This window comes from Danio rerio, chromosome 4 (genome assembly GCF_052040795.2).
Source record: "Danio rerio strain M-AB ecotype USA chromosome 4, GRCz13ab, whole genome shotgun sequence".
NCBI classification, from domain to species: Eukaryota; Metazoa; Chordata; class Actinopteri; order Cypriniformes; family Danionidae; genus Danio; species Danio rerio.
Window position 1 is genome coordinate 46,953,550 of NC_141024.2, and position 26,451 is coordinate 46,980,000.

A 26,451-nucleotide genomic window follows, 5' to 3' on the forward strand; every position below is an offset into this window, starting at 1 on the left:
AAACACACACACACACACACACACACACACACACACACACACACACACACACACACACACACACACAAAAACACAAAATAGCGAGGGGAAATAGGAAGAGAACTCGATGAGGAGCGTCAATGGCGTGGCTTTATAGCTGGCGCCGCCTCTCTCACAGCTGCACCTGATCTCCGCTCATGTGGAGAGAGAGAAAGAGATAGATAATGGAGGAAACACACACAGGAACAATACACACTAGCATTGTCAAAAATAATGTTACTCAATATGTAACACTAACATTTTAGGCATCTGTCCATCCCGTTTTGCTTCTTTCTTTCATTGCGCATTGCAGGTTCAGATACTAGGGGTACTCTACAATAAAGCCGATGACTTAATTAAGCTGTTTTAAATAAGGGAGATTAGAAAACGGTGTAGGGCCTAGTGGGCTTGAGGAATGACTCGAAGGCACATGACACATGATTAAGAATAGATTAAATAAAAATAAATTCACACATATTTTGCTTTGATCTTGAACAGAGGCCAGGTTACCGGTCAGGTTTGAGACATGATCATCCAGACTCTAAAAGACCACGTCCGTCTTGTCAGCATTTTCTGCAACTTGACATGCTGGTTTTTGTTATGTATTATTTTTTCTTCTTTGATTTTTTTTTATCAGGCAAATGTCTCTTACGGTGAATTTTTGTGGCGCTGTGGCTTAGCTGGTCAAAGCGCCTGTATTGTTAACAGGAGATCCTGGGCTCAAATCCCAGCAGCGCCATAGTCCAGGTGGTGCGTGTGCTTGTTTTATAGAGCTTTCGGGAACGAATTATAAAATTGTATAGCTTTGAGGCGTAATGAATAGTGCAACAAATAGAGTTAAAAAACCTCTTTGCTTGCCATTTTAAGACTTGCTGTCTTTTTTTAGTCTCAGAAACGTGAACGTCTCAAAACGTCTTGCCTCCTTTTTGGTGTTGGCGCTGTGGCTTAGTTGGTCAAAGCGCCTGTCTAGTAAACAGGAAATCCTGGGTTTGAATCCCAGCAGTGCCTAATGTACAGGTGCCATAGTTGCTTTTTGTTAAGAGTATCGAGTGTTTACGCAGCGGGATGTTTAGCAGTCGGTTTCTTAACAAAACTCAAATCCTTAAGAACACTGCTCGTTCAAGAGGGCTTTGGACGATGGCTTTATAAAGCATAGTGTGGTAATGCCTAACCAATGCGCTACTTGCACACAGGCTCGTGACGTAGTTCCGCCTTGAAGTAATAGGGCCCGCTTAGTTCCGGTTTGTCGGCCATTGTTGCGAAGTTGGGAGAAAATGTAAAAAAAAAAAAGTGTTTATAGATTTCAGAGACAGCAAGGTATACAACGTACACTGCTGCGTTCCGCTGTGTACATCTTCTGCGAAATTCAACAGAAGTATAAGTTTTCACAGTTTTCCTTCAAACGTGGACCTTAGAAAACAGTGGCTTGTGAACATACGCCGAGATGATTTTTGTCCAACCGGCAATTCCAAGGTTTGCAGTAGACATTTTAGCAGGGATCAGATTATTGAACCGCAAACACCAGAGGCACGAAAAAAGTTAGTAACTGGCGCTGTGCCAGTGCTTTTTGCCTGGAATAACTATGCAGTCAAAGCATCGCGGTCCAGTGTGTGGGAGAGGAGAGAGAGGCCGGCTGAAGTGGTATCCGTCGAACCCACACCCATGGATGTTACGATGGATCATGATTACTGAACCATTCCCGAGCCTTCATCATTAGACCTGGCATATGCTAAAATAGAAGAACTTTCAAATGAAGTGGATGAGCTGAAAAAACAGCTAAAAGAACTACACGTTCAGCGTGATTTTGGATTGGAACGGTTTGCTGGCTCAGATGAGGACATCCGATTTTATACAAGGTAGGTCTGAAGATTGGAAGAATCTTAGGATTAGATGTGATTACATATACTCATTTTTAAATACACGTGCCTGCATTACTAGCACGGAAACATGTAAACAATTTGTAAATGTATTCAGTAACACTTCTGCTTATAGGTTGCCCAGCTACCGTCACCTGACATCTTTCTGGTGGCTAATCGAGCCATCCATTCACAAAATCATTCGTGTGTCCAGGGCTAAATCTGCTGCTAGAAAGCAGGAAGACATCATAGATGTACTGCCACCATCAGAGGTAGGTTTTATACGCACAGTAAGCATGACTGTACACAAACACATTTATTTATATATATATATACATGCATACACATACATACATACATATATGTATATACATGCATGTATATACTTATGTATGTGTATGCATGTATATGTATGTGTGTGTGTATGTATATATATATATATATATATATATATATATATATATATATATATATATATACACACACACACACACGCTTAAACACACACTTGCATATAAATATATACATGCATACACATTTATTTACATGTATGTACTGTAAATATACATATACACATACATACACACACCCATATACGCGTATAAAGCTGACTTTAATATGTTCTTAAACAAACTTACCTTTATGCATGTTTTACCTTCCCAATTGATGAGTTTTTTCTTTTCCTTGTCTACCTGTCTGTTGGATTGAAGGAGAAAGACCTGGCACAGTTTCCACATGCATCCTTCCACAGTGAGCAGAACAATTGCGACATGGACAAACTATCTCTATACACTGCTGGGATCAGTGTGTGTGTGGCTTTCAGCAGCTGATGTAAAATCTAACCTTCCTGAAGAGTTCTCTGATTTCCCAGACACACAGGTCATCATTGACTGCACTGAGATCAGATGTCAAACACCATCCTCACCATTACTGCAAAGTGAAATGTATTCAAATTACAAATCTCACTGCACAATGAAAGGCCTCATTGGAATAGCGCCTCATGGTCCAGTGACATTAGTCTCTCAGCTTTATGCTGGGTCAGTGAGTGACAGGGAGATCTTTAAACAGTGTGGGATAACAAAAATGCTGACAGAAGACATGGCAGTTATGGTTGATAAAGGCTTTCTGATTAGTGACTGTGTCAAATGCAAAGTGTACTGTCCACCATTTCTGTCCAGGGGAAAGCAGATGCCAGCACATCAGGTGAAAGAAACGCAGGCAATAGCGAGATTGCGTGTGCACGTGGAACGGGTCATCAGGAGGATCAAACAAAACAAACTTTTTGATGGTGTCATTACACTTTCCCACAGTGTTAACATCAATCAACTTTTTTCAGTTGCATGTCTGTTGTCAAATTATCAAAACAAGGCATTAGTTAAGACATGGATCAAATGAAAAAAATCTTAGATTACCGTTTACTTTGACTACTGGAATTCTTACTTTAACTGTTACTGTTTTTTCACCATTCTCAATACATGTTAACTCAATCTATGTTTATTTTAAGAGGAAACTGTTATGACCAGCAAGATAAGTGGAATATACTGTAAATAAAACTGACATTGTACATATCAGAAAATGGAATTGAACACAAAAACAGACATTGTACAAATAAAACACATTTAATAACATGTTTGAGTACTGTTTTACAGATTTCTCATTTCTTTGACAGTTATTTCATTGACAAGTATTTTGGCATGTATGTGTAAAAGTAAAAATAATCCACTTTCTCTCTGATAACTTTGTGCACTGAAGTGTCACTGTAGATACGCTGGACAAAACAATCCTCCTGGGCCCACACCATGAAATCACACCACTGCATTCCGGAGACCAGTAGTTTTTCCTGCACTTGGTAATAGTAGGCATGGCTCTTTTTCAGGGTGAGAAATCCATGGTCCATTTGCAAATATTTGCATTCTACAATGTTTTTGACATTAGGACATTTAACTTCAACAAGTCCAAATTGAGGATTGTCGGTGGGATCAAAAACTATGCCATCAGGGGATGCACCAAGCCATGGAGCATTAGGTCGGATGATTAAACTACAGGGTGAGAATTTGACATTTTTCAACTTGGTGTATTCCGCTGTTACATCTGACTCCATTTCAGCACCTCTTCTCATCTCTGCTGTTTGTCTGGTTCCTCGGATGATTCGCTCTGCAAGGGACTCTGCAGAGCTTAGTCCTCTGACTAGACATATCTCCCGAAACCTGGAAGCTGTTACTCTTGATCTGCGAAGCTGATGCCAGTCAGGACAAGAGCTTTGCTCGCGTGTTGCCTTTTCAATTTTCTGAGCCATATCTAGTGGTGTGTTTAGACTTTGAAGGTGAAAGAGCTCCTCCTCAGTGCAAACAAATATGCATGTAGATGGAGCAAGATAATTTCCTTCAAGAGGCAAAGGTGGAGTTGATGGAGCATCGTGTAGTGTGATGTACCGTGATGTTAAGACAGGCTGCTGGAAAGACAATAAGCTTCCTTCCTGGACCAACCCAAATGCACTTTCAACAAGTGGCTTGTCAGGTGACATGTTCATGGTGGTAACAAGTGGCTTGTCCTCAGGGCTGAATTCTGCATATGCCTCCTCAACTCTAAACATGCATGAATCTGGTAAAGGGCCCACCATCCCTCTGTAGAGTCCACTTCTGTGTGGAAATATTTAGGTTAATTATTGTTGGTAACATTACATTTCTCATTGCTTTAATTGCTATTTCAGTTTTTTTTTTTTTTTACATTTTATATGTATTATTTTAAATGCTTTAACAGCATAAAGCCTTGCAATGAAATTGTAATGAAGTTTACGGCCCTTTGGCCGCCGAGAAGAAGGAGGCGGAGAACCGACGCAGTTTTAAAATATTTATTAATAACAATGACAGCAGCTCCTCACGGAGACTGCCGTCTAAACCAAAACAAACGGACGGCAGCTCCTCACGGAGACTGCCGTCAAACTGAAAGCAAAAGTAAAACAATATGCCCGGGCCCGGTCCTCTCTCGCCTTCCTCTGCCATCGGTCCTCCTTTTATGGTCCAGAGCTTCTTCCGTGGGATCCGAGGCAGGTGCGCACCGCAGGTGTAGCCACTTACGCGGTGGCCTCACCACGTTCCCACGGCTCTCGGCCACGCCCCCTCGCCACAGAAATGTAACAAAATATCTTTGATCTCAGCATCCTTGTACCAATGAAAAAAAAATGTGGTTGCTGAACTTCACCTCACTCCACCTTGTGCAGAACGGCTTGCTACAGGTTTTGTGATGACCGTGGCATTGATCGGGCCTGGTTTCACACCCTGACAAACAAATGTAAATAATCATATAACAAATGTTAAACTACAAATGTAAAATGTACTTTTAAAATAATTCAGTTTCTACATCAAATTAACCAGCAAAACATAAACTACATTCTTAGAAAATTTAACCATGATATCTTTAATATGAACAGAATAAGGTCATGTCAAATATTGAAATCATGGTGAAATAAATGGTTGAAACTAAACTTTAAAGCTTCTAATCTCAAAAGTACATTGAGATTTTAGAGTAAACTTCACAAACAATGTCACATATTGTGATTATACTGTCTAACAAATAAGCCTACATTTCTAAGTTTAAATTACCATTGTTCGTGGTTTATGCCAGGATTGTTCTCTTTCAGTGTAGCTAAGCACAGGGGGTACAACAGATAAATTAAGCTGGGAATAATGAGCAGTTTGAAACAGCAAGGCAACCGTATGATTGCACAAAGCAGTGCCTGCCACACATGAACACTTGCTGTGTGTGAGCACCACAGGTGAAGCATCCTTGAGTCCAACCTAAAATAACACAGATAACACTTTGGCTGCTCTGGGTTTATGTAATACTTGCGTACTAAAACCATTTAGGTTTCTTAAATATGGAAGCCAAATTCAGACTGACAACATTCTGATTCTTCTGCAAAACCTCCTTGTTATTTGTAATACTTCAAGAAAATGAACACATCGGAACACACATGAACAATTCGGAACACAAATGAAGGCATTTGAACATTTGAACACACTTGAACACCTGAATAGTGGTAAAGTTGGTTGTATATTTGCACATTTGAATTTTCCTCTTAATAATATAATTTTATAAAAGTATTATATGCAAGCTTTAAATAGCTAAATCATATTAGAAGCAAAAATCAAAGTACAACATTGTTCACAGTCAAATAAACAGTGTTAATGTTTTCAAGTCACACTTGTATGCTAATTCCGATCGAATATTCAAAGTAAAATGGTAAACAATATAGAGACTTCTTAATGAACGAATGTGCGATTATAAAAACAACTTCACCGCTATAACACCTGAACTGGTTTTGGAGAACGGTGAACCCTATGTTACTAGCATACTATTTAATTGTGTGGTGCCTTATTTTTCCTCATTGATCTATAGCACAAGGCTCTAACGCAGACTTCCCCTGACACCCTGTCTTTATTTGAAACTGATAACAATAACACAAACACATGATGAAAACAATTAATGCATTCCTGTTTGTTTACAGTTAGCCAACAATTAACGTTAGCAATGAAATTGATTAACATTAAATGTTGCTTACCTTCGTAACCGTGTATATACGAGGCTGCGTATAGTTTAAAGCCTTTTTCCAGCTTGCTGGATGGAGCTGTTGTAGTTCTGCAAATGCGATGCACATCAGTAACGTTAATCCGTGGGAGGTCCTGGAGACAGCGGGTGTAGAACATAGCCATTGCTAAACCGGAACTGAGTGAGCCCTATTGAAAAGAACGCGGAAGTAGGCGTGCAAGTAGCGTATTGGACTTTAATATTTCAAGTCCTGACATTCACACATGCAGTGCTACCGTTGTTATTTATTTATTTTTTTTCGAATTAAACAATTAGCCTCTGTCAAGGTTGTTTGGCGCTGTGGCTTAGTTTGTCAAAGTGCCTGTCTAGTAAACAGGAGATCCTGGGTTCGAATCCCAGCAGTGCTTTGTCTGCAGTTAGCTGTTCTTTCATGGGCCAGAGAGTTCTAAAAAGTGCTTTCTGTGCAACAGTGCTAGAGGCAGCAGAGCACTCAGGCTCTGTGGCGCAATGGATAGCGCATTGGACTTCTAGGCTGTGAGCTGAGTCATTCAAAGGTTGTGGGTTCGAGTCCCACCAGAGTCGCAAGCTTGGCTCCTTTTCTTCACTGACTTAAGGTGTGGTGCGTTTCCAACATTTTAGGCATCTGTCCATCCCGTTTTGCTTCTTTCTTTCATATCGCAGTGCAGGCTCAGATACTAGGGGTACTCTAAAACAAAGCCGATGACTTAATTGAGGTGTTTTAAATAAGGGAGATTAGAAAACAGTGTAGGGCCTAGTGGGCTTGAGGAATGACCTGTGGTTTTGGGGAAAAGTAACTGCCACCTCTTGTTGAGATCAAGCCTTTTGGATTTGTTGTACAAGTGCCTCTTTATGCATGTGCAAAGTAACTGAGTAGAAAGCATAGTAAATTTTGCTTCCCCCCCACTGTCTTAGATGAAACTGCGTTTGGAAGTATCATATCCAGAGGTTTTTTTTCTATTAGTGTTAAGACTGAGTTGGCCAGAGCACCTGTCTTGGGAACAGCAGGTGCTAGGTTCAAATCCAAACTGCACCTTTCCCTCAGATTATGGGAGAGTGGCTTTCTGATCTGAAACTCTTTCAATGGCCGAGAGCATATGTTTGTCCTGATTTCCATTTTCCGAGCTGACTCTGGGTTTGGATGTAATGAAACTGGAGGTTCCAAAAAACACTTAACACATGATTAAGGATAGATTAAATAAAAATAAATTCACGCATTTTTTGCTTTGATTTTGAACAGAGGCCAGGTTACCGCTCAGGTTTGAGACATGATCATCCAGACTCTAAAAGACCACATCCATCTTGTCAGCATTTTCATCCTGACATGCTGGTGTTTGTTGTGTATTGGTTTTTTTTAAAAATAAAGTCAAAGATCAGTAATAAGTGAAGCTCCATGATGAGTTGTTTAATGTGATGAGTTGTTTTAAAGATTTTTTTTTTATTGTGTAATTTGTTTAATTTTTTTCCATTATTATTTTATTTACTGTTTATTTTCTCAGTTGAATTTATTTTGGTTTTGGCTGTAGTTTGTGTTTTTCTTTCCTTCAGTGATTCTGCTGTTGACAGTTGTTCATCAATAATTCTCAATCCTTCTTTAATTAGACACTTAATTGTCTCATTAACTTCATCACTCTCTGATTGTTCAACCCTCTGTAGTGACAACACTAGTGAGGATTTTGCTCTGGGATTGAAGGAGTTAAATGTGTTCGATGAAAAATACAAACTGTGGAATGTATTTTTAACAGAAATATTCTGGAAACTGAATTTACCAATGTATAATGTTGAAAACATCAGATTACTGGCAACCACTGCTGCCAGTATTTTAACATACATTTTACAGATATTTTACACAATAAGAGTTTGCTAATTAACACTCTGAGTGTTAAAAAATTTAACACTTTCAAAGGTGTTTTTTTAACACTTTTATAGTGGTTCCCATATAAACACTGAGAGAGTGTTCATTTTAACTCCAAGGTAGTTAATAAAAAAATATAAAAATAACAAGACTGTGGAATTTGTTTTTAACAAAAATATTCTGTAAACTGAATTTATGAATTTAAAATGTTTAAAACAGTAAATTACTGGCAACCACAGCTGCCGGTATTTTTTCGTAAAATCAAAAAAGGAAAAAGAAAAATAGCTAAACGGTTTTTGTGTCACCATTGTGAAGGACAGTAGCGTCTGTGTTCAAGTCCAAGATGAACTGTGAGTGTTTGATGTTATGCTGCATCTTTTTTTTTTTTTTAAAGGTAACTGTAGTTACTAATGCAGTCAAAATCTGTTTTCTAGTTGCAATCACACATGAAAACATTATTGCATTTAATGACTGTACATTTATACAGTTCTAAAAAACTTCCATATTTACAGAATTTTTTTCAGAAATTTAACAGATATTTTATATCTATATATTATTAATTATTATTAATAAGATTAATAATATATTATTATTAATCTATATATCTATATTAATAAGAGTTTGCTAATTAACACTCTCTAATTAACACTCTCTTGGTGTTGATAATGTTAACACTTTCAAAAGTGTTATTTTTAACACTTTTATAGTGGTTTCCATATTAACTCTGAGGGAGTGTTAATTTTAACTTCAAGGTAGGTAAATCTACTATCTACAATTTGCAGTGTGGTGGCCAGGATTTTTCGGTTACAAATGCTGAAGTTTTATAGAAATGCTTAAACTTACAGAAAATCACTTTATTTCATCAACTGATACAATGTTCAGTTCACTAAAACATAGCTCAGTGCTCAACAATGTAAAGTCATTAAATGCAATAATGTGTGTTAACAGTTAGCAAACAGATTGAGACACTGCTCGCTGCAGAGCCACTTGGGCTCCAATGAGAGGGAGTTTGAGCTCAAACTCCTCTTCCTATAAGCTGTTTAAATGTGTACACCCAAAAAAAAAAAATCCTCACTAGTGTCTGTTAAGTCATTAATATGTACACTATAACCTTTCTAGGAGGCACAACAGAAGGACCACACAGTATGTCTATTGAACCCACAGCTTTAATGCTCCCCCCTTCAAAAAAACCTACACAAGGTTCCTACCTCAGTAGTTTACCTGATACTACATCGCCCTTTCAAAGCAAAGGATAAACTATGTGCAGATGCAAAAAACAGAAATAACCTTTAGAGTGTTTCTAAACTTTAACAGGAGGCTCTTCCGATTAATTTTACTTAAGTTATAACTCCTAACATAACTAAATGACAATCAACATCAGTAACACCTGTAATCGCATTTATGGCTCTTATTTTTTTCCAATTTAGCTAAGAGTACCATGAACATGTGCTTTAGTTAACACTGTCAACAACATAAATTGGAGGCGACAACCCTTCACTCGAATTCCATTCCTAGGAGCGAACAAAGTCTTTTAAAGAAAGAAGGAGGATTCCTTATTCGGGCTGGGAAACTTCTTTCACACACAGGAGACTGCTGACTGGCTGCACTCTGTGCTCCGGGTGTGACAGGAGTGTGTGTGTCATTAAGAACTATGCTCTCAGGTGCTGGCTCAGTTAAGTTAGGAGGTTCTCCTGGAGCCACAGGGGTCGGTGAAAGATGGTATCTGTTCCTTCGTATAGTGCCCCCAGGTGTCTCAATGATGTATGACCTCGGTGTGCTGGCAGTAGACACCACCGTGCCTCTTTCCACTGTATCTTTGACCCACACATGATCACCAGGCTGAAGGTGCAGCATGTTTCGTGCTCTATGTCTATGGTTATAATACTGTCACAGTTTTTGTCTGTATCTCCTCTCTGTCCTTTCCAGGTTATCCAGGTCTACACACCCTGGGTTGAGCTTGGACGAAATGACAGGAACTGTCATTCTTATTTTCCTCCCTATCAGAAGTTCAGTGGAACTGTACCTATTCGCCAGGGGAGCGGCACGATATGCCATCAGAGCGAGATAAGGGTCGCCGGATTTCTTGAGGAGACATTTGATTGTCCTCACAGCACGCTCTGCCTCCCCGTTGCTCTGTGGGAAATGGGGGCTGGATGTCACATGACTAAAACCCCTTGTGAACTGTCTAAAGATCTCAGATGCAAACTGTGGGCCATTGTCTGAGAGGACCACTTCATGTTTGACATGACGAGCGAAGATAGACTTGATGTGATCAATCACAGCTTCAGATGTAGAAGACGTCAGTTTGGCTACTTCAAAATATCTGGAGAAATAGTCCACGATGACTAGGTATTGTTTGTTATCTGGAATAAATCCGCTCCTACAGTAGACCATGGTCTAGACCGAAATTCAGTAGACATCATCTTTTCTTTGAAATTGACTCTTTCATGGCTGCACACATCACATTTCTCTATCATGTTGGTCAGCTCTCTGCTGAGCCCTGGCCACCATACAGAATGCTTAGCCCGCTCTCAGCATTTTGTTATTCCCAGATGGCCCTCATGCAACTTGGACAGGATGTCAGCCCTGAGTGACACTGGGATGACTATTCTGCTGCCGTACAATAGTAGACCATCTTGGATTATGAGCTCACCTTTGAATGGCAGAAATGGCTAGAATAGAAATAGAATAGAAAAATTATCTGGCCATCCTTCGACACAGAATTTCTTCAAGTGATGGAGTGTAGAGTCATTGTCCTGGTGTCTCTGAATTTCTCTTAGCCTCTTTTCTGTAGCTGGGAGGCTCGCTACCACAGAGTCAACAGAGAGGTTGATTTCCTCCTCCTGCAATCCTTCTGCAGTATGACTGACAGGAGCTCGGGACAGCACATCTGCAGTTGCGATGTCCTTGCCAGCCACATGCGATATGGTGTAGGCAAACCGCAGTAGTCGCATGCGCAGGCGCTGTATGTGTGGGGGAAGTTCATCTAATCTTTTTGAGCCTAGTAGAAATCAGGGGCTTGTGGTTCGTTTCAATGTAGAAACTCTTCCCAACAAGGAACTCTGCGAACCTCTCACAGGCCCATGTTGATGCTAGTGTCTCCTTCTCAATCTGGGCGTATCGCTGGTCAGTGCTGCTGAGGGCTCTCCAGGTATACACCACAGGTTTCCACTCTGTGTCTGTTTGCCGCTGGAGAGGAACGGGAAGAGTCAGCGGAGACGAGTGTTTTAGCATAAGGATCATACAACGCAAGCCCTGGGGGTGTCGTCAGTTTATCTTTGATATTATCGAAGTCCTGCTGTTCTTGAGGCCCCCAGGCCCACATACTGGACTTCCTCAGCAGGTCTCTGAGTGGTCGTGTTCTCACCGCTAAGTGAGGCAGGAATTTCCCCAGGTGGTTTGTCATTCCCTGGAAGCGCCTTACCTCGCTAACATTACTTGGCGCTGGCATGGGTTTTAAAGCGCTCACTTTGTCAGGATCAGTGCTGACACCTGATGCCTCTGTAACCTGCCCCAGGAACTTTATCCTGCTCTTAGAAAACTCACACTTATCATTGAGTGCAGTGCCACCGCAGCGAGCCCACCTAGCAGTGGTGTACACAGCCCCTCCACAACGTAAATTTCCCCCTTAGTACTTTTACTGTTTTTTTCAGGGAGTTGCGGTGAACTTGCCCTTCACATTCAGACGAGACCCTCCTGGTCCCAGCAGAACCCTTGTTGACCTCTCCAGCCTACTGAATTGGCCCTGGTTATACAGCATTTCTGATATAGGGGTGACGTCTGCGCCAGTGTCAATTTTAAAGCGTGCATTTAGATTCTCCACATGCATGTCTGTCATCCATGGGCTGTCATTAGCATCTGCTGACAGTGAACCCAAAAATGCAACTTTCTCACCAGTGTCCTCAATCACTGTAGCTACATGCATTTCACACATTCTTTTGGTTTTACACACCCTGGCGTAACGTCCTTTTTTCCTGCAGTTATTGCATATTACATCTTTGGCTGGACATTGTTGTTGGCTATGCCATCTTGAGTCACCACATCTGCTGCATTGTGCCTGTCTTTCCTTCTGTTGTTTTTGTTCTGTGTGTTTGTATTGTGGCTTGAGTTGTTTAGCGCGTGCCCTGTTTCGCTGTCTTGTGTGCATGCTGTCAAGCTGAGCATTAGAGATATCAGCTTTAAAGTTAATTTTTAGCATTTCTTGTTGCTTCTTCACCTGCTCGCTTTGTCTAGCTCTGGTAATTGCTTTCTCTAAAGTCAGTTCAGGATCGAGTTTTAGCTGTTCTGACAAGCGTTTATCTCTCAAACCCACCACAAGTCTGTCTCTCACTATTTCGTCATGCAAAGCCCCGTATCCGGTGTGTTCCGCTAGGCAGTGCAGCACTGTGTGAAAGCTGTTGGGCGACTCACCCGTTTCTTGCTGCCTCAGGTTAAACTTTGCCCTCTCAAAGATCACATTTCTGCGTGTTACAAAGTGAGCATCCAACTTTGTCTTAACTGTGTCGTACGCACTCGCTTCCACTGGGCTGAGGTGCAGGGAAAACAATATATCCACCGCCTCCTCCCCCATTGTTTAAATTAGTGCATTTACTTGATTTTTATCCGCTTGCGTCTCCAATCCAGATGTGATGCGGAATCTGTTAAAGCGTATAATACATTTAGTCAAGTCTTCTGCTTTAAATATAAACTTCTCTGGTGGAGAAACTTGAAACTGATTCATTTTGCAGTCCGTGAGCTCGCTAGCATTAGCCCCGAGCTTTCAGTAAACGGCAGAGAGAAACAAATAGCCTGCGTACTGTGTTGTCTCTTATTTGTTCGACATCCGTTAATATTACGTTTTTGCTTCTGACACAATGTTAAGTGGTTAATATGTACACTATAACCTTTCTAGGAGGCACATCAGAAGGACCACACAGTATGTCTATTAAACCCACGGCTTTAATGCTCCCCCTTCAACAAACACCTACACAAGGTTCCTACCTCAGTAGTTAACCTGATACTACAGTGTTTGGGTTGGACTCCAGGCTATCTGATGAAGGCAGTAAGGTTAGACAAATTAGACCACCAATGGTTTAACTATGGTTTAACAAGAGCCGATGGAGCCCTAAAGCAAAGGGAGGGGGCGGGAATAATCATATTCTGCTCCGGGTCACCAGCAGCTCTTGGTTCACCCAGCTAAACCAGCCACGTCAGTCTGCCCTCCCTTCAGACTGACGTGGCTGGTTTAACCAAAAGCTGTTGGTGGCCTAAAGCAAAGGGGAAATAAGAACACCAATTTCTGCTCCAGGTCACCAGCAGCTCTTTTGGTAACCCAGTTAAACCAGCCACGTCAGCCCGCTCCTCTTATTCCATTTGGGGGGGGAAGGGGGGGCTGGCTGACGTGGCTGATTTAACCAAGAGCTGCTGGTGCCTTGGCGCAGAAACGGAGAAATGAAAAGGTGGAAATGCTGACCGGCGGATAGATCACTTACTTAGGAGGGCAGGGATGTTCCTTCCAGCGGTCTGGGGACAGCGTACCAGGCTGGCCTTAGAGATTAGTCTGCTTTCCTTCGCCTGCTTGGTTCTGACCTTGTACAAGATGAAATGCCGGCCTTTGCCGCAAATGAGAGCTCTGACCTCCCTGCGAATCAGTACCAGGGCCATGCTGGAGAGGCGGCAGGAGGCCGGCGGGGTTTCTGAGAGGTAGTCTAGAAACTGGGCTTGGTTTTTTAGATAGTGCTGTCTCATTGGCTCGGTCATCCGCGTGCGGCCCAGCAGGGCAGGCCAAGCTCGGATTCGGGCTGGCTGATTGAGAAAAAGGAAGTACTCTGGCTCCGCGGTGCCTTTTGCCATGTATCCCAAAAAAGTCTTGATCCTGCCCAGCTTGGAAGTGACGTTGTTCCGTAGGCGGGCGGTAGGCTCGCTGCCCAGTTGGAAGCCTTCAAATTCCCCCAAAAGCAGGTCTGCAGAAAGGGGACAACCAAGAGTCAGCAGAAATGACGACATAACCCCACCAGCCCAACAGCAAAGTGCTATAAAAATACTTAACTCAGTGTGAGGACGTGGTCCGCGAATGGGTAGGCTTGCGGGTTCAAGGCTTCCAAAGGCTCGGGGGGCGTCGGACCTCCGGCCGCTCCTCGCCTGGGGGCCTAGTGTCGATGGTGCAGGAGGCGACCTGGTTCTCCTCTTCCTCCTCCTCTCTTCCCCCCTCCTCAACTCCCGGTAGAGGTGCGTGAATTGGACCAGGGTAGACCTCATCTTGTCCACTTGCTTGCCGAGGTCTGTGAGCTGGGCCTGTATGTGCTTTGTAGCACGCCTGCAGCCGGGGTTGGCGAAAGGACAGTTAGCCTCTAGGCCGTCCGAGTCCCGCTCCTCCTCGGAGGACGATGCTAGCTGAGACATGACGGGAACCGCCGGCTGGGTGGACAGCAGCCATTGCAAATTCCAAGCCACTTTCTGACAATTGGCTCTTACCATAGCCTCTATCCAGCCCGAGGCCGAGAACTCTGCATGCCGCTTCAAGTGCCTGTCTAGGCGGGCTGGCATTCTGCGACAGCCGGGCATGGGGTCCTCCGCATGTCCACGCGACCAGCACGAGTAATAGCCCCTTCTCATCCGAGTTGGTCAACTTGTGGACGGGCTGTAAGGTGAGGCGAGAGGCGGCTGTAGACGTTGAGGCACAGCGCACATTCGGACATGACCATGCAAGACCAAGGCTGAAGGGGAAAGAGACCCACACGCCACGTGCAGCGGTTCAAATGAGGGCGGAGCCAGCGTCCACTTTTGCGTCATGGATCTTTCTCTTAAAGGGGAAAGACACCCCCCCCCCCGCGGGGTGGAAACCGATGCCTACGAGATCCATTTGGTTCAATGCCTCTCTTGTTACGACTCAAGGGGGAGGGGGGTGTCCAGGGGGGCGAGCTGGCGGGCTGAGCGGCAGACATGCTCTGGGTCAAAGCCAGACGGGCCATCTGAGTCCTCACCCACGGATAGAGGCGGGAAGGGGGGGAAGTTGTGTGCGGAGGGACGCCCCCACACCTCCCTGAAAGCATGCCCTGGACAGGGAGGAAACAACCACACCCATAGAGGCTGACCCATTGGTGCTTGGGGGCCGGGGTGGGGGCCTAACCCCTGGGGCGTCACACGAGCTCCTATCGCTTAGTATCAGAGGGGTTCAGCAGCAAGACTGTCAGAAACTAAGTCCGGGATTTCTCACGTTCCCTGAAAACCTGACGGCAGGTTAGAGAATTTTGGCATCGGGCAAATATCTCCAGGCGCGGGACATCCCCACTGGTAACCCGGGAAGGGTGGTCTCTTGTCGGACATGACTTGGTGGGCTTGGGCCTGGGTCTAATCAACGCCCCCTGTGAGCACCTGCTGGCACGTTTTCTCTTTTGGAACTTTCTCACTCCAGATGCATAAATGGTGCCGCTGGTGACCAATGCTGGAGCCACTGGCCTCCAAGGCCCCATGTCACACGCTCTGCCCAGGGACCCCCCACTCTCCGGGAGCAAGCGCCGGTCCCCAAAGACCCTCTAGATTTGACTCCTGATCGCCAGCGGGGACACTGACTTTCCCATAGAGCATGGGCAAGACAGATGTGCTGCTGGTGACCCAACCGGCTTTGGCGCCAGAACGCGCACGGGCTAGCCTGAGGGGAAACGGTCGCGCTCGTGCGCGGCTTGACAGCTCAGCAATGGGCTCCTGACTCCGTGACGCGTGCGCACCTGCCTTGCCCGGGTACGGACACGCCTCCTGGGGCTGCTGGCCTGCCCTTAGACCCCTGGTTTGTTCAACCGGTAAAGCCAAAATTATTCCAAGTCTCGTTTTTTTCACCTTCACCGAAAACAGAGCGGCAGGTCAGAGAAACTCAGCATTGCACATGCATCTTCAGGCGCGGGACATGCCGGGAAAGCTCATTTCAGCAATGGCTTGGTGAGCTGGGGCCTGGGTTTCATTAACTCCACCGAAAAGCGCATTGTTTCCACCTGCCGTTCCACAGACAGAACGAGTTCCCGCCGGAGCTTAAGCCATATGCATAAACGGTGCCACTGGTAACCCTACAGGGGCCACACAGCACGCACCTGTCTTGCCTGGGCTCGGGCACTCCGACCTGGGGCTGCGTTTGATGCCTTTGGACCCTGGTTCCTCGCCTGCACCAGGGTCATAGCACGCACCTGCCTTGCCCAGGCTTAGGCACTCCTACCTGGGGCTACGTTTGATGCCTTTTGGCCCTGGTTCTTTGCCTGCACCAGGGTCATAGTGCGCACCTGCCTTGCCCAGGCTCGGGTACTCCTACCTGGGGCTACGTTTGATGCCTTTTGCCCCTGGTTCCTTGCCTGCACAAGGGTCATAGCACGCACCTGCCTTGCCCGGGCTCGGGCACTCCTACCTGGCAGCGTTTGATACCTTTGGACCCTGGTTCCTTGCCTGCACAAGGGTCATAGCGCGCACCTGCCTTGCCCGGGTGCGCCTCTGGGGGCTGCTGGCCTGCCCTTAGACCCCTGTTTCGTTTAACAGCTAAAGCCAAAATTATTTTAAGTCCCGTTTTTTTCACCTTCACCGAAAACCTAACGGCAGGTCAGAGAACCCCAGCGTTGCGCATGCATTTCCAGGCGGGGGACATGCTGAGAAAGGTGGTCTCTATTCGGGAAGGTCATGGTGGGCTTGGGCCTGGGTCTAACCAACTTCCCCGGTGATCGCATCCATAAAGACCCACCATCCCCCTCAAACTGACTTTGTCGTGCTAGTGACCCACCATCCCCTCAAACTGACTTTGTCATGCTAGAGACCCACCATCCCCCTCAAACTGACTTTGTCGTGCTAGAGACCCACCATCCCTCAAATGAGTGTTCTATTCCAAACAGAAAAAATGCATGTCGTATACCAAATTGAATTTTTTTACGAATTTTTAAAACTTTTTTTACTCAAAATAGCAACGCACCAACAATGCGCCTTAACACACTAATCAAACATTTTTGTTTAATAAGTTTTCTTGTATTACCCATGTTTCCTCCATCTCTGTGATCAGCTAGTTCCCATCAGGTTTTTAGAAATCTCTTCTATTCTGTTGTGAGGGTAATTGTGTCAGTCCTGAAATCACAAAGTACTTTTTAAAAGCTGTATTAGTTTGACGTTACAGTGAAAGTATGTACTAATGTTCCTGCTGAAAAACACAGCTTAAAATTGTCTAAACTGGTTGGCAGGTTTAAGCTGTTTTTCCACAAGGGGTTTCAATTCGTGTTTGACAGTACAGTAGATATTTTAGGCTATTTACTACACGACCTCCTAATAAACATTGATAACAAAACATTGTCATTAAAAGCTAAAAGTTTTATAAACAAAAGCCCATTACTATGCCAAGGCGCTAACAGAGTTTTTACACACTCTAACCATCACTATAAAATAAATATTCAACACAAATGTCAATTACCAGTAAGAAAAGAGTCGGGAACAGCTGTATGTAATATTCAAGTACTTTTATTTAAGGACTAAACTTACCTGAAATTGGCGAAAGCAGCCGCATGAGCAGCTTTGTTGACAGCCAGATTGAGTGCCGTTGCTTAGGGATTAGAGTGTCAACTCCAAAATATTCCAACGTATCTATTCCTCAATGGACATTGTGCTGGAATTGACTTGAAGACAAGAATCGACTCCCAGAGACGAGTCTGTTTTTTTTTTTAACCCTCCAGAATGAAGCAGTTACACGCTACACTACAGTTATAACGCTCATTCAGAGCACGATGAACATCGAAGACAAGTTTTATGCGTTTGCTTTTCTACAGAATGTTAGGCTTACACACATCAACAAATTACATGTAAATGTATCAACTTATAACAGCATAATACTCAGTATTCACTACTCATGAGTACTTTTAAAAGGGCTACTTTTTACTCCTACTTTGAGTAATATTTACAACAGGTACATTTACTCTACTCTCACTATATTTTTTTATGCAAGTAATGGTACTTTTACTTAAGTATGCTTTCTCAGTACTCTTTCCACCACTGCCGGTGGGAAACAATCTTTCCTGACCAACCTGTCAAGATGTCCTGCGCCTGGAAGTACGTGCCTGATGCCAAATGCCTCTGACCTGCCATCAGGATTTTGGGGACGGCGTGAAATTGTGGACTTTGTTTGGTGATAGTTGTGCGGTTAAACAAACCAGGGGGTTCTAAGGCCAGGCTGGTCTGCCTGAACAGGTGTGTCCATTTCCCGTGAGCCTTCGGCCGCACCTCTTGGCACGATTGGGAAAAAAGCAGGGGCTCTAAGGCCAGGCTGGTCTGACCGAGCAGGTGCATCCATTTCCCGCTAGCCTTTGACCGCGCGTCCTGGCACAAGGGAAAAAAGCAGGTGGTCTAAGGGCAGGCTGGTCTGCCCGAGTAAGTGTGTCTGTTTCTTGCAAGCTGTCAGCCGTGGGTCCTGGCTCAATGGCAAAAAAGCAGGGGATCAATGACCAAGCCGTCTGCCTGAGCAGCTGTGTCTGTTTCCTGCTAGCCTTTGGCTGTGCGTTCTGGCAAAATAGGAAAGAACCAGGGGAGCTATAACCAGGCTGATCTGCCCAAGCAGGTGCATCTGTTTCCCGCGAGCCTTTGGTTGCGCATCCTGGCTCAATGGGAAAGAAGCAGGGGTCTATGGCCAAGCCATCTGCCCGAGCAGTTGCATCCGTTTCTGGCGAGCATTTGGTCGTGCATCCCGGCATGGTTGGGAAAGAACCAAGGGGTCTGTACGTAGACTAGCTGCCCCAGCAAACACGTTCGAACCCTGCCAACCGAGCAAGGTTAACACAGAACTCCTATATCATCTGTTGCTAGAACTACGCATCATTGGTGCACCCCAGCCACCTCAAAATTTGAGCACTGCCATAGGTAGTGGAACTTGGAAAGGCTGGTGCACCCCTGCTGTCTGAACCACAGTATATTAAGGTGGTGGAGAGGGTGGTGCCCCAGAGCCAGGTGGGTCACCAACAGAACAACTAGCACATGCTTTTTCTCTAAGTCCATATTCCCGGGCTTAAAAGTGGGGTGCTTGGGCACTGCTGGAGAACAGGTGTCAATCAAGAGAACCCTGTGGGGCTGGCGATGGCCCCAGAAAGGGTGTGGGTCCCTAGGCAGAAGGGGTGTGATTTGTGGGATATTGAGCTCAGTGGTTCCAGCCCCCTAACGTGGACCCTGGCTCCCTGGGAAGGGTGTGGGTCCCCGGGCAAGCTTTGGTCAAGTGAGAGCTAGTTCAGTGAGTTTGCAGGGTGGTGGGTCTTTCTAGCAAGCGTCTGGAACGACTAGGCCAGTTTGTGGGATTGTTGGTCTTTCTAGCGAGCTATCATGGTCCAGTTGGAAGATGGCTGGTCTAATGACTGGTAGGCACAATGACGCCCACTAAATGTCCTGAAAAAGTGCATGTTCGATCAGGTTCTACGATTCTTTTTGAAAAAGGGAAAAGCCGTGCAAAAGCTCCCATGGCTGGCGCAGTAAAGCTGCCCAAAAAGGTGTGTGTGTTTGGTGGGGTTCTACTAAACCCTTTGAAAAAGGAAAAGCAGTGCTCAAGCTTCAGCGGCTGGTGCAGTAAAGCTGCCCAAAACGGTGCGTGTTCGATAGGGCTCATACCATCCCTTTGTGGGAAAGAGAAGGAAAAAAAGCTGTGCAAAAGCTCCCATGGCTGGCACATTAAAGCTGCCAAAATAGTGCGTGTTCGATGGGGCTCATACCATCCCTTTGTGGGAAAGAGAAAGAAAAAGGCTGTGTAAAAGCTCCAACGGCTGGCGCAGTAAAGCTGCCCAAACGGTGCGTTGTTCCTTGGACACACATGGTTCCTTTGAAAGAGAAATGGGGAAATCCCCCAAAAGTAGTTACAGCTTATCCATGCATTGGACCAAGGGGATCTTGAAGGTATCGGTTTATACCCCTGGTTCAGGGGTGGATGTTTTCCCCTTTAAGAAGTGTCACCAGCGTCATGACTCGGAAGTGGATGCCTCTGCCGCCTCCTTTTAAACCATTCCCCTCAGTGTGTAAGTCTTTCCCTGCAGCATTGATCTTGGATGGTCATGGCTGAATGTACACTCTGCTTCAGTCTACAGCCGGCTCTTGTCGCACCTGTTAGCGGTTGACAAGGTGACAAACTCGGAAGAGAAGAGGCTTTTGCTCTCGCTCAGCGCTGGCAATAAGGACACACGTAAGATGCTGTGCCGGGTGCCCAGCTGTTGCAGAACACCGGCCCGTCTAGACAGACACCTGAAGCAGCACACAGAGCTCTCTGTCTCTGGCCGGAAAGAGGCCATGGGAAGAGCAAAGCATCGAAAAGTGACTCAGGAGTTGTTGCTCAGGAGTAGTTGCGTGGTTGCAATCGAATTAATGGGCGGTTCCTGTGGTGTCTCGGTTACCGTGGTCGGAAGACGATGATTGGGAACCAGTTGGCCCAGAAGCCAAGCGTCTGTGTGCTGAACCTTGCTGCATGCTTACTACAGAGTGCATCCAGTCCCAGCTCAAAGATCTCAGCAAGCTGGTGGGGGGGGAAGAGGAGGAGAAGGTAGTCTCCTGCTCAGCCGGCACCACTTCCCCGACCCGGCCCCCAGGCAAGGGGTGGCCAAAGATCCTACACCCCCCAGACCTCTGGAAGCCTACGTCTCACAAAAGTACTCCTACCCGGACCATGTTCCCGCCCTGAGTTGAGTATAGTTATGGCACTTTTCTGTTGGGCTGGTGGGGGTATATCATCAGGGCAGACTTTAGACTTTCGTCCCATTTCTGCAGACCTGCTCTTGGAAGAGATTGAGGGTTATAAACTGGAAAGCGAGTTCACTGGCCGTCTGCAAAACGTCTCATCCAAACTGAGGAGAATCAAGTCAAGTCAAGAGTTTTATTTGTCACATAAATAATAATACAAAGTATGACCAGCAGTGAATGAAGGTCAGGTCCGCTCCAGAGACAGTGCAAGTATAGATAAACAAAAATTAAATAATAATAAGAAAAATATGTGCAAAAAATAATGATAAAAATATACAAAGTAATAAGAATAGCAGCAATATGAGGTAGCTTATAGATATGACTAATACAGTGATATATACGTAGAGTCAAGTGATGTATAACACCGGGTTAGAATTTAGAAGCCTGATGGCCTGGGGAAAGAAGCTCCTCCTAAGTCTCTCAGTTTTTGCCATCAAGCTACGGAAAAGCTTACCAGATGGAAGCAAAGTGGATAGGTAATTACCAGGGTGATTTAAGTCCTTACAGATTTTAACAGTTCTATTTTTACAGCATTTGAGATGGATGTCCTGCTAGGAGGGGAGAGCAGACATTGAGATGCGCTCAGCTAATCGCACAACTCTTTGAAGTGCTTTGCGGTCCTGGTTTGAGCTGTTTCCATACCACATTGAGATACATTGAGTCAATACGCTTTCTATGGTCCCTGAATAGAAAGTTTTTAGGATTGATCAAGGCGTTCCTAGGGTATATGGAAAGGCTAAGTGGATCTAGAGAACTTCTTTTTTCTCAACGAGCCAGTGGGAATCCGAGCTTGGTACACAGCAGATTTTAAGCTCTCTTTCACAGAATATGCTGGCACATTGTGGTGCACGAGGTGAGAACCAAGCAGGTGAAAGAAGGCAGACTGATCTCCAAGGCCAGCCTGGTAGCCAGCCGCTGACACCAGACTGCTGGAAGAAAAATCCCTGCCCTTCTAGGTGAATAATAAGACCCCCGGTGGAAACTGACTTTTTTTTTTTTTTTTTTTTTTTTTTTTTTTTTTTTGTGGCACACCAACAGCTTAAGACAGCTATTTAAAACAGGCGCAGCACCAGGGACCGAGCGCAGCTCAGCTGGCATCGACACAGCACCGACAGAAACAATGCCCTTGAAGGCGAGAAAAAATAATGGCAGCGAAGCTGTGACACGGGGAAGTTCATTTCCAGGGTGGTATGGCCGTAAGCGAAAGAGGCTGTCAAGCGTTGGCTATTTAAATCAGCTGCCAAATGAAGCACTTCGAAAAGCTTACAGCACCTGGTATTCCCAGGCGGTCTCCCATCCAAGTACTAACCAGGCCCGACCCTGCTTTACTTCCGAGTTCAGATGAGATCGGGCATTTCCAGGGTGGTATGGCCGTAAGCGAAAGAGGCTGTCAAGCGTTGGCTATTTAAATCAGCTGCCAAATGAAGCACTTCGAAAAGCTTACAGCACCTGGTATTCCCAGGCGGTCTCCCATCCAAGTACTAACCAGGCCCGACCCTGCTTTACTTCCGAGTTCAGATGAGATCGGGCATTTCCAGGGTGGTATGGCCGTAAGCGAAAGAGGCTGTCAAGCGTTGGCTATTTAAATCAGCTGCCAAATGAAGCACTTCGAAAAGCTTACAGCACCTGGTATTCCCAGGCGGTCTCCCATCCAAGTACTAACCAGGCCCGACCCTGCTTTACTTCCGAGTTCAGATGAGATCGGGCATTTCCAGGGTGGTATGGCCGTAAGCGAAAGAGGCTGTCAAGCGTTGGCTATTTAAATCAGCTGCCAAATGAAGCACTTGGAAAAGCTTACAGCACCTGGTATTCCCAGGCGGTCTCCCATCCAAGTACTAACCAGGCCCGACCCTGCTTTACTTCCGAGTTCAGATGAGATCGGGCATTTCCAGGGTGGTATGGCCGTAAGCGAAAGAGGCTGTCAAGCGTTGGCTATTTAAATCAGCTGCCAAATGAAGCACTTCGAAAAGCTTACAGCACCTGGTATTCCCAGGCGGTCTCCCATCCAAGTACTAACCAGGCCCGACCCTGCTTTACTTCCGAGTTCAGATGAGATCGGGCATTTCCAGGGTGGTATGGCCGTAAGCGAAAGAGGCTGTCAAGCGTTGGCTATTTAAATCAGCTGCCAAATGAAGCACTTGGAAAAGCTTACAGCACCTGGTATTCCCAGGCGGTCTCCCATCCAAGTACTAACCAGGCCCGACCCTGCTTTACTTCCGAGTTCAGATGAGATCGGGCATTTCCAGGGTGGTATGGCCGTAAGCGAAAGAGGCTGTCAAGCGTTGGCTATTTAAATCAGCTGCCAAATGAAGCACTTCGAAAAGCTTACAGCACCTGGTATTCCCAGGCGGTCTCCCATCCAAGTACTAACCAGGCCCGACCCTGCTTTACTTCCGAGTTCAGATGAGATCGGGCATTTCCAGGGTGGTATGGCCGTAAGCGAAAGAGGCTGTCAAGCGTTGGCTATTTAAATCAGCTGCCAAATGAAGCACTTCGAAAAGCTTACAGCACCTGGTATTCCCAGGCGGTCTCCCATCCAAGTACTAACCAGGCCCGACCCTGCTTTACTTCCGAGTTCAGATGAGATCGGGCATTTCCAGGGTGGTATGGCCGTAAGCGAAAGAGGCTGTCAAGCGTTGGCTATTTAAATCAGCTGCCAAATGAAGCACTTCGAAAAGCTTACAGCACCTGGTATTCCCAGGCGGTCTCCCATCCAAGTACTAACCAGGCCCGACCCTGCTTTACTTCCGAGTTCAGATGAGATCGGGCATTTCCAGGGTGGTATGGCCGTAAGCGAAAGAGGCTGTCAAGCGTTGGCTATTTAAATCAGCTGCCAAATGAAGCACTTCGAAAAGCTTACAGCACCTGGTATTCCCAGGCGGTCTCCCATCCAAGTACTAACCAGGCCCGACCCTGCTTTACTTCCGAGTTCAGATGAGATCGGGCATTTCCAGGGTGGTATGGCCGTAAGCGAAAGAGGCTGTCAAGCGTTGGCTATTTAAATCAGCTGCCAAATGAAGCACTTCGAAAAGCTTACAGCACCTGGTATTCCCAGGCGGTCTCCCATCCAAGTACTAACCAGGCCCGACCCTGCTTTACTTCCGAGTTCAGATGAGATCGGGCATTTCCAGGGTGGTATGGCCGTAAGCGAAAGAGGCTGTCAAGCGTTGGCTATTTAAATCAGCTGCCAAATGAAGCACTTGGAAAAGCTTACAGCACCTGGTATTCCCAGGCGGTCTCCCATCCAAGTACTAACCAGGCCCGACCCTGCTTTACTTCCGAGTTCAGATGAGATCGGGCATTTCCAGGGTGGTATGGCCGTAAGCGAAAGAGGCTGTCAAGCGTTGGCTATTTAAATCAGCTGCCAAATGAAGCACTTCGAAAAGCTTACAGCACCTGGTATTCCCAGGCGGTCTCCCATCCAAGTACTAACCAGGCCCGACCCTGCTTTACTTCCGAGTTCAGATGAGATCGGGCATTTCCAGGGTGGTATGGCCGTAAGCGAAAGAGGCTGTCAAGCGTTGGCTATTTAAAATCAGCTGCCAAATGAAGCACTTGGAAAAGCTTACAGCACCTGGTATTCCCAGGCGGTCTCCCATCCAAGTACTAACCAGGCCCGACCCTGCTTTACTTCCGAGTTCAGATGAGATCGGGCATTTCCAGGGTGGTATGGCCGTAAGCGAAAGAGGCTGTCAAGCGTTGGCTATTTAAATCAGCTGCCAAATGAAGCACTTCGAAAAGCTTACAGCACCTGGTATTCCCAGGCGGTCTCCCATCCAAGTACTAACCAGGCCCGACCCTGCTTTACTTCCGAGTTCAGATGAGATCGGGCATTTCCAGGGTGGTATGGCCGTAAGCGAAAGAGGCTGTCAAGCGTTGGCTATTTAAATCAGCTGCCAAATGAAGCACTTCGAAAAGCTTACAGCACCTGGTATTCCCAGGCGGTCTCCCATCCAAGTACTAACCAGGCCCGACCCTGCTTTACTTCCGAGTTCAGATGAGATCGGGCATTTCCAGGGTGGTATGGCCGTAAGCGAAAGAGGCTGTCAAGCGTTGGCTATTTAAATCAGCTGCCAAATGAAGCACTTCGAAAAGCTTACAGCACCTGGTATTCCCAGGCGGTCTCCCATCCAAGTACTAACCAGGCCCGACCCTGCTTTACTTCCGAGTTCAGATGAGATCGGGCATTTCCAGGGTGGTATGGCCGTAAGCGAAAGAGGCTGTCAAGCGTTGGCTATTTAAATCAGCTGCCAAATGAAGCACTTCGAAAAGCTTACAGCACCTGGTATTCCCAGGCGGTCTCCCATCCAAGTACTAACCAGGCCCGACCCTGCTTTACTTCCGAGTTCAGATGAGATCGGGCATTTCCAGGGTGGTATGGCCGTAAGCGAAAGAGGCTGTCAAGCGTTGGCTATTTAAATCAGCTGCCAAATGAAGCACTTCGAAAAGCTTACAGCACCTGGTATTCCCAGGCGGTCTCCCATCCAAGTACTAACCAGGCCCGACCCTGCTTTACTTCCGAGTTCAGATGAGATCGGGCATTTCCAGGGTGGTATGGCCGTAAGCGAAAGAGGCTGTCAAGCGTTGGCTATTTAAATCAGCTGCCAAATGAAGCACTTGGAAAAGCTTACAGCACCTGGTATTCCCAGGCGGTCTCCCATCCAAGTACTAACCAGGCCCGACCCTGCTTTACTTCCGAGTTCAGATGAGATCGGGCATTTCCAGGGTGGTATGGCCGTAAGCGAAAGAGGCTGTCAAGCGTTGGCTATTTAAATCAGCTGCCAAATGAAGCACTTCGAAAAGCTTACAGCACCTGGTATTCCCAGGCGGTCTCCCATCCAAGTACTAACCAGGCCCGACCCTGCTTTACTTCCGAGTTCAGATGAGATCGGGCATTTCCAGGGTGGTATTGGCCGTAAGCGAAAGAGGCTGTCAAGCGTTGGCTATTTAAATCAGCTGCCAAATGAAGCACTTCGAAAAGCTTACAGCACCTGGTATTCCCAGGCGGTCTCCCATCCAAGTACTAACCAGGCCCGACCCTGCTTTACTTCCGAGTTCAGATGAGATCGGGCATTTCCAGGGTGGTATGGCCGTAAGCGAAAGAGGCTGTCAAGCGTTGGCTATTTAAATCAGCTGCCAAATGAAGCACTTCGAAAAGCTTACAGCACCTGGTATTCCCAGGCGGTCTCCCATCCAAGTACTAACCAGGCCCGACCCTGCTTTACTTCCGAGTTCAGATGAGATCGGGCATTTCCAGGGTGGTATGGCCGTAAGCGAAAGAGGCTGTCAAGCGTTGGCTATTTAAATCAGCTGCCAAATGAAGCACTTCGAAAAGCTTACAGCACCTGGTATTCCCAGGCGGTCTCCCATCCAAGTACTAACCAGGCCCGACCCTGCTTTACTTCCGAGTTCAGATGAGATCGGGCATTTCCAGGGTGGTATGGCCGTAAGCGAAAG

General features: G+C 45.9%; 1 protein-coding gene and 25 non-coding genes across 26 annotated transcripts; 1 reads left to right on the forward strand and 25 right to left on the reverse strand.

Annotated features, from left to right (window-relative positions):
- Positions 1 to 3,679: 3,679 nt before the first annotated feature.
- Positions 3,680 to 18,977, reverse strand: LOC147845031 (uncharacterized). Its single transcript, XM_087248992.2, is given in 5 exon segments — positions 3,680 to 3,744; positions 3,747 to 4,513; positions 5,076 to 5,152; positions 5,477 to 5,671; positions 18,837 to 18,977. Coding segments are annotated over 5 exon segments (1,245 nt in total).
- On the forward strand, positions 6,916 to 7,004 carry trnar-ucu (transfer RNA arginine (anticodon UCU)). Its single transcript is given in 2 exon segments — positions 6,916 to 6,952; positions 6,969 to 7,004. It is a non-coding gene; the product is annotated as a tRNA-Arg (tRNA).
- A 3,277-nt stretch (positions 18,978 to 22,254) lies between the features above and the next one.
- On the reverse strand, positions 22,255 to 22,373 carry LOC148682026 (5S ribosomal RNA). The gene has a single exon (XR_015943794.1). It is a non-coding gene; the product is annotated as a 5S ribosomal RNA (ribosomal RNA).
- Positions 22,374 to 22,431: 58 nt separating this feature from the next.
- Positions 22,432 to 22,550, reverse strand: LOC148682027 (5S ribosomal RNA). The gene has a single exon (XR_015943795.1). It is a non-coding gene; the product is annotated as a 5S ribosomal RNA (ribosomal RNA).
- Positions 22,551 to 22,608: 58 nt separating this feature from the next.
- On the reverse strand, positions 22,609 to 22,727 carry LOC148682028 (5S ribosomal RNA). The gene has a single exon (XR_015943796.1). It is a non-coding gene; the product is annotated as a 5S ribosomal RNA (ribosomal RNA).
- Positions 22,728 to 22,785: 58 nt separating this feature from the next.
- LOC148682029 (5S ribosomal RNA) lies at positions 22,786 to 22,904 on the reverse strand. The gene has a single exon (XR_015943797.1). It is a non-coding gene; the product is annotated as a 5S ribosomal RNA (ribosomal RNA).
- A 58-nt stretch (positions 22,905 to 22,962) lies between these two features.
- LOC148682030 (5S ribosomal RNA) lies at positions 22,963 to 23,081 on the reverse strand. The gene has a single exon (XR_015943798.1). It is a non-coding gene; the product is annotated as a 5S ribosomal RNA (ribosomal RNA).
- A 58-nt stretch (positions 23,082 to 23,139) lies between these two features.
- Positions 23,140 to 23,258, reverse strand: LOC148682031 (5S ribosomal RNA). The gene has a single exon (XR_015943799.1). It is a non-coding gene; the product is annotated as a 5S ribosomal RNA (ribosomal RNA).
- Positions 23,259 to 23,316: 58 nt separating this feature from the next.
- LOC148682032 (5S ribosomal RNA) lies at positions 23,317 to 23,435 on the reverse strand. The gene has a single exon (XR_015943800.1). It is a non-coding gene; the product is annotated as a 5S ribosomal RNA (ribosomal RNA).
- Positions 23,436 to 23,493: 58 nt separating this feature from the next.
- On the reverse strand, positions 23,494 to 23,612 carry LOC148682033 (5S ribosomal RNA). The gene has a single exon (XR_015943801.1). It is a non-coding gene; the product is annotated as a 5S ribosomal RNA (ribosomal RNA).
- Positions 23,613 to 23,670: 58 nt separating this feature from the next.
- LOC148682034 (5S ribosomal RNA) lies at positions 23,671 to 23,789 on the reverse strand. The gene has a single exon (XR_015943802.1). It is a non-coding gene; the product is annotated as a 5S ribosomal RNA (ribosomal RNA).
- A 58-nt stretch (positions 23,790 to 23,847) lies between these two features.
- Positions 23,848 to 23,966, reverse strand: LOC148682035 (5S ribosomal RNA). The gene has a single exon (XR_015943803.1). It is a non-coding gene; the product is annotated as a 5S ribosomal RNA (ribosomal RNA).
- Positions 23,967 to 24,024: 58 nt separating this feature from the next.
- Positions 24,025 to 24,143, reverse strand: LOC148682036 (5S ribosomal RNA). The gene has a single exon (XR_015943804.1). It is a non-coding gene; the product is annotated as a 5S ribosomal RNA (ribosomal RNA).
- A 58-nt stretch (positions 24,144 to 24,201) lies between these two features.
- On the reverse strand, positions 24,202 to 24,320 carry LOC148682037 (5S ribosomal RNA). The gene has a single exon (XR_015943805.1). It is a non-coding gene; the product is annotated as a 5S ribosomal RNA (ribosomal RNA).
- A 58-nt stretch (positions 24,321 to 24,378) lies between these two features.
- On the reverse strand, positions 24,379 to 24,497 carry LOC148682038 (5S ribosomal RNA). The gene has a single exon (XR_015943806.1). It is a non-coding gene; the product is annotated as a 5S ribosomal RNA (ribosomal RNA).
- A 59-nt stretch (positions 24,498 to 24,556) lies between these two features.
- Positions 24,557 to 24,675, reverse strand: LOC148682039 (5S ribosomal RNA). The gene has a single exon (XR_015943807.1). It is a non-coding gene; the product is annotated as a 5S ribosomal RNA (ribosomal RNA).
- Positions 24,676 to 24,733: 58 nt separating this feature from the next.
- LOC148682040 (5S ribosomal RNA) lies at positions 24,734 to 24,852 on the reverse strand. Its single transcript, XR_015943808.1, has one exon. It is a non-coding gene; the product is annotated as a 5S ribosomal RNA (ribosomal RNA).
- A 58-nt stretch (positions 24,853 to 24,910) lies between these two features.
- LOC148682041 (5S ribosomal RNA) lies at positions 24,911 to 25,029 on the reverse strand. The gene has a single exon (XR_015943809.1). It is a non-coding gene; the product is annotated as a 5S ribosomal RNA (ribosomal RNA).
- A 58-nt stretch (positions 25,030 to 25,087) lies between these two features.
- On the reverse strand, positions 25,088 to 25,206 carry LOC148682042 (5S ribosomal RNA). Its single transcript, XR_015943810.1, has one exon. It is a non-coding gene; the product is annotated as a 5S ribosomal RNA (ribosomal RNA).
- A 58-nt stretch (positions 25,207 to 25,264) lies between these two features.
- LOC148682043 (5S ribosomal RNA) lies at positions 25,265 to 25,383 on the reverse strand. Its single transcript, XR_015943811.1, has one exon. It is a non-coding gene; the product is annotated as a 5S ribosomal RNA (ribosomal RNA).
- A 58-nt stretch (positions 25,384 to 25,441) lies between these two features.
- LOC148682044 (5S ribosomal RNA) lies at positions 25,442 to 25,560 on the reverse strand. Its single transcript, XR_015943812.1, has one exon. It is a non-coding gene; the product is annotated as a 5S ribosomal RNA (ribosomal RNA).
- A 58-nt stretch (positions 25,561 to 25,618) lies between these two features.
- LOC148682045 (5S ribosomal RNA) lies at positions 25,619 to 25,737 on the reverse strand. The gene has a single exon (XR_015943813.1). It is a non-coding gene; the product is annotated as a 5S ribosomal RNA (ribosomal RNA).
- A 58-nt stretch (positions 25,738 to 25,795) lies between these two features.
- LOC148682046 (5S ribosomal RNA) lies at positions 25,796 to 25,915 on the reverse strand. The gene has a single exon (XR_015943230.1). It is a non-coding gene; the product is annotated as a 5S ribosomal RNA (ribosomal RNA).
- A 58-nt stretch (positions 25,916 to 25,973) lies between these two features.
- Positions 25,974 to 26,092, reverse strand: LOC148682047 (5S ribosomal RNA). Its single transcript, XR_015943814.1, has one exon. It is a non-coding gene; the product is annotated as a 5S ribosomal RNA (ribosomal RNA).
- Positions 26,093 to 26,150: 58 nt separating this feature from the next.
- On the reverse strand, positions 26,151 to 26,269 carry LOC148682048 (5S ribosomal RNA). The gene has a single exon (XR_015943815.1). It is a non-coding gene; the product is annotated as a 5S ribosomal RNA (ribosomal RNA).
- Positions 26,270 to 26,327: 58 nt separating this feature from the next.
- Positions 26,328 to 26,446, reverse strand: LOC148682049 (5S ribosomal RNA). Its single transcript, XR_015943816.1, has one exon. It is a non-coding gene; the product is annotated as a 5S ribosomal RNA (ribosomal RNA).
- Positions 26,447 to 26,451: the final 5 nt, after the last annotated feature.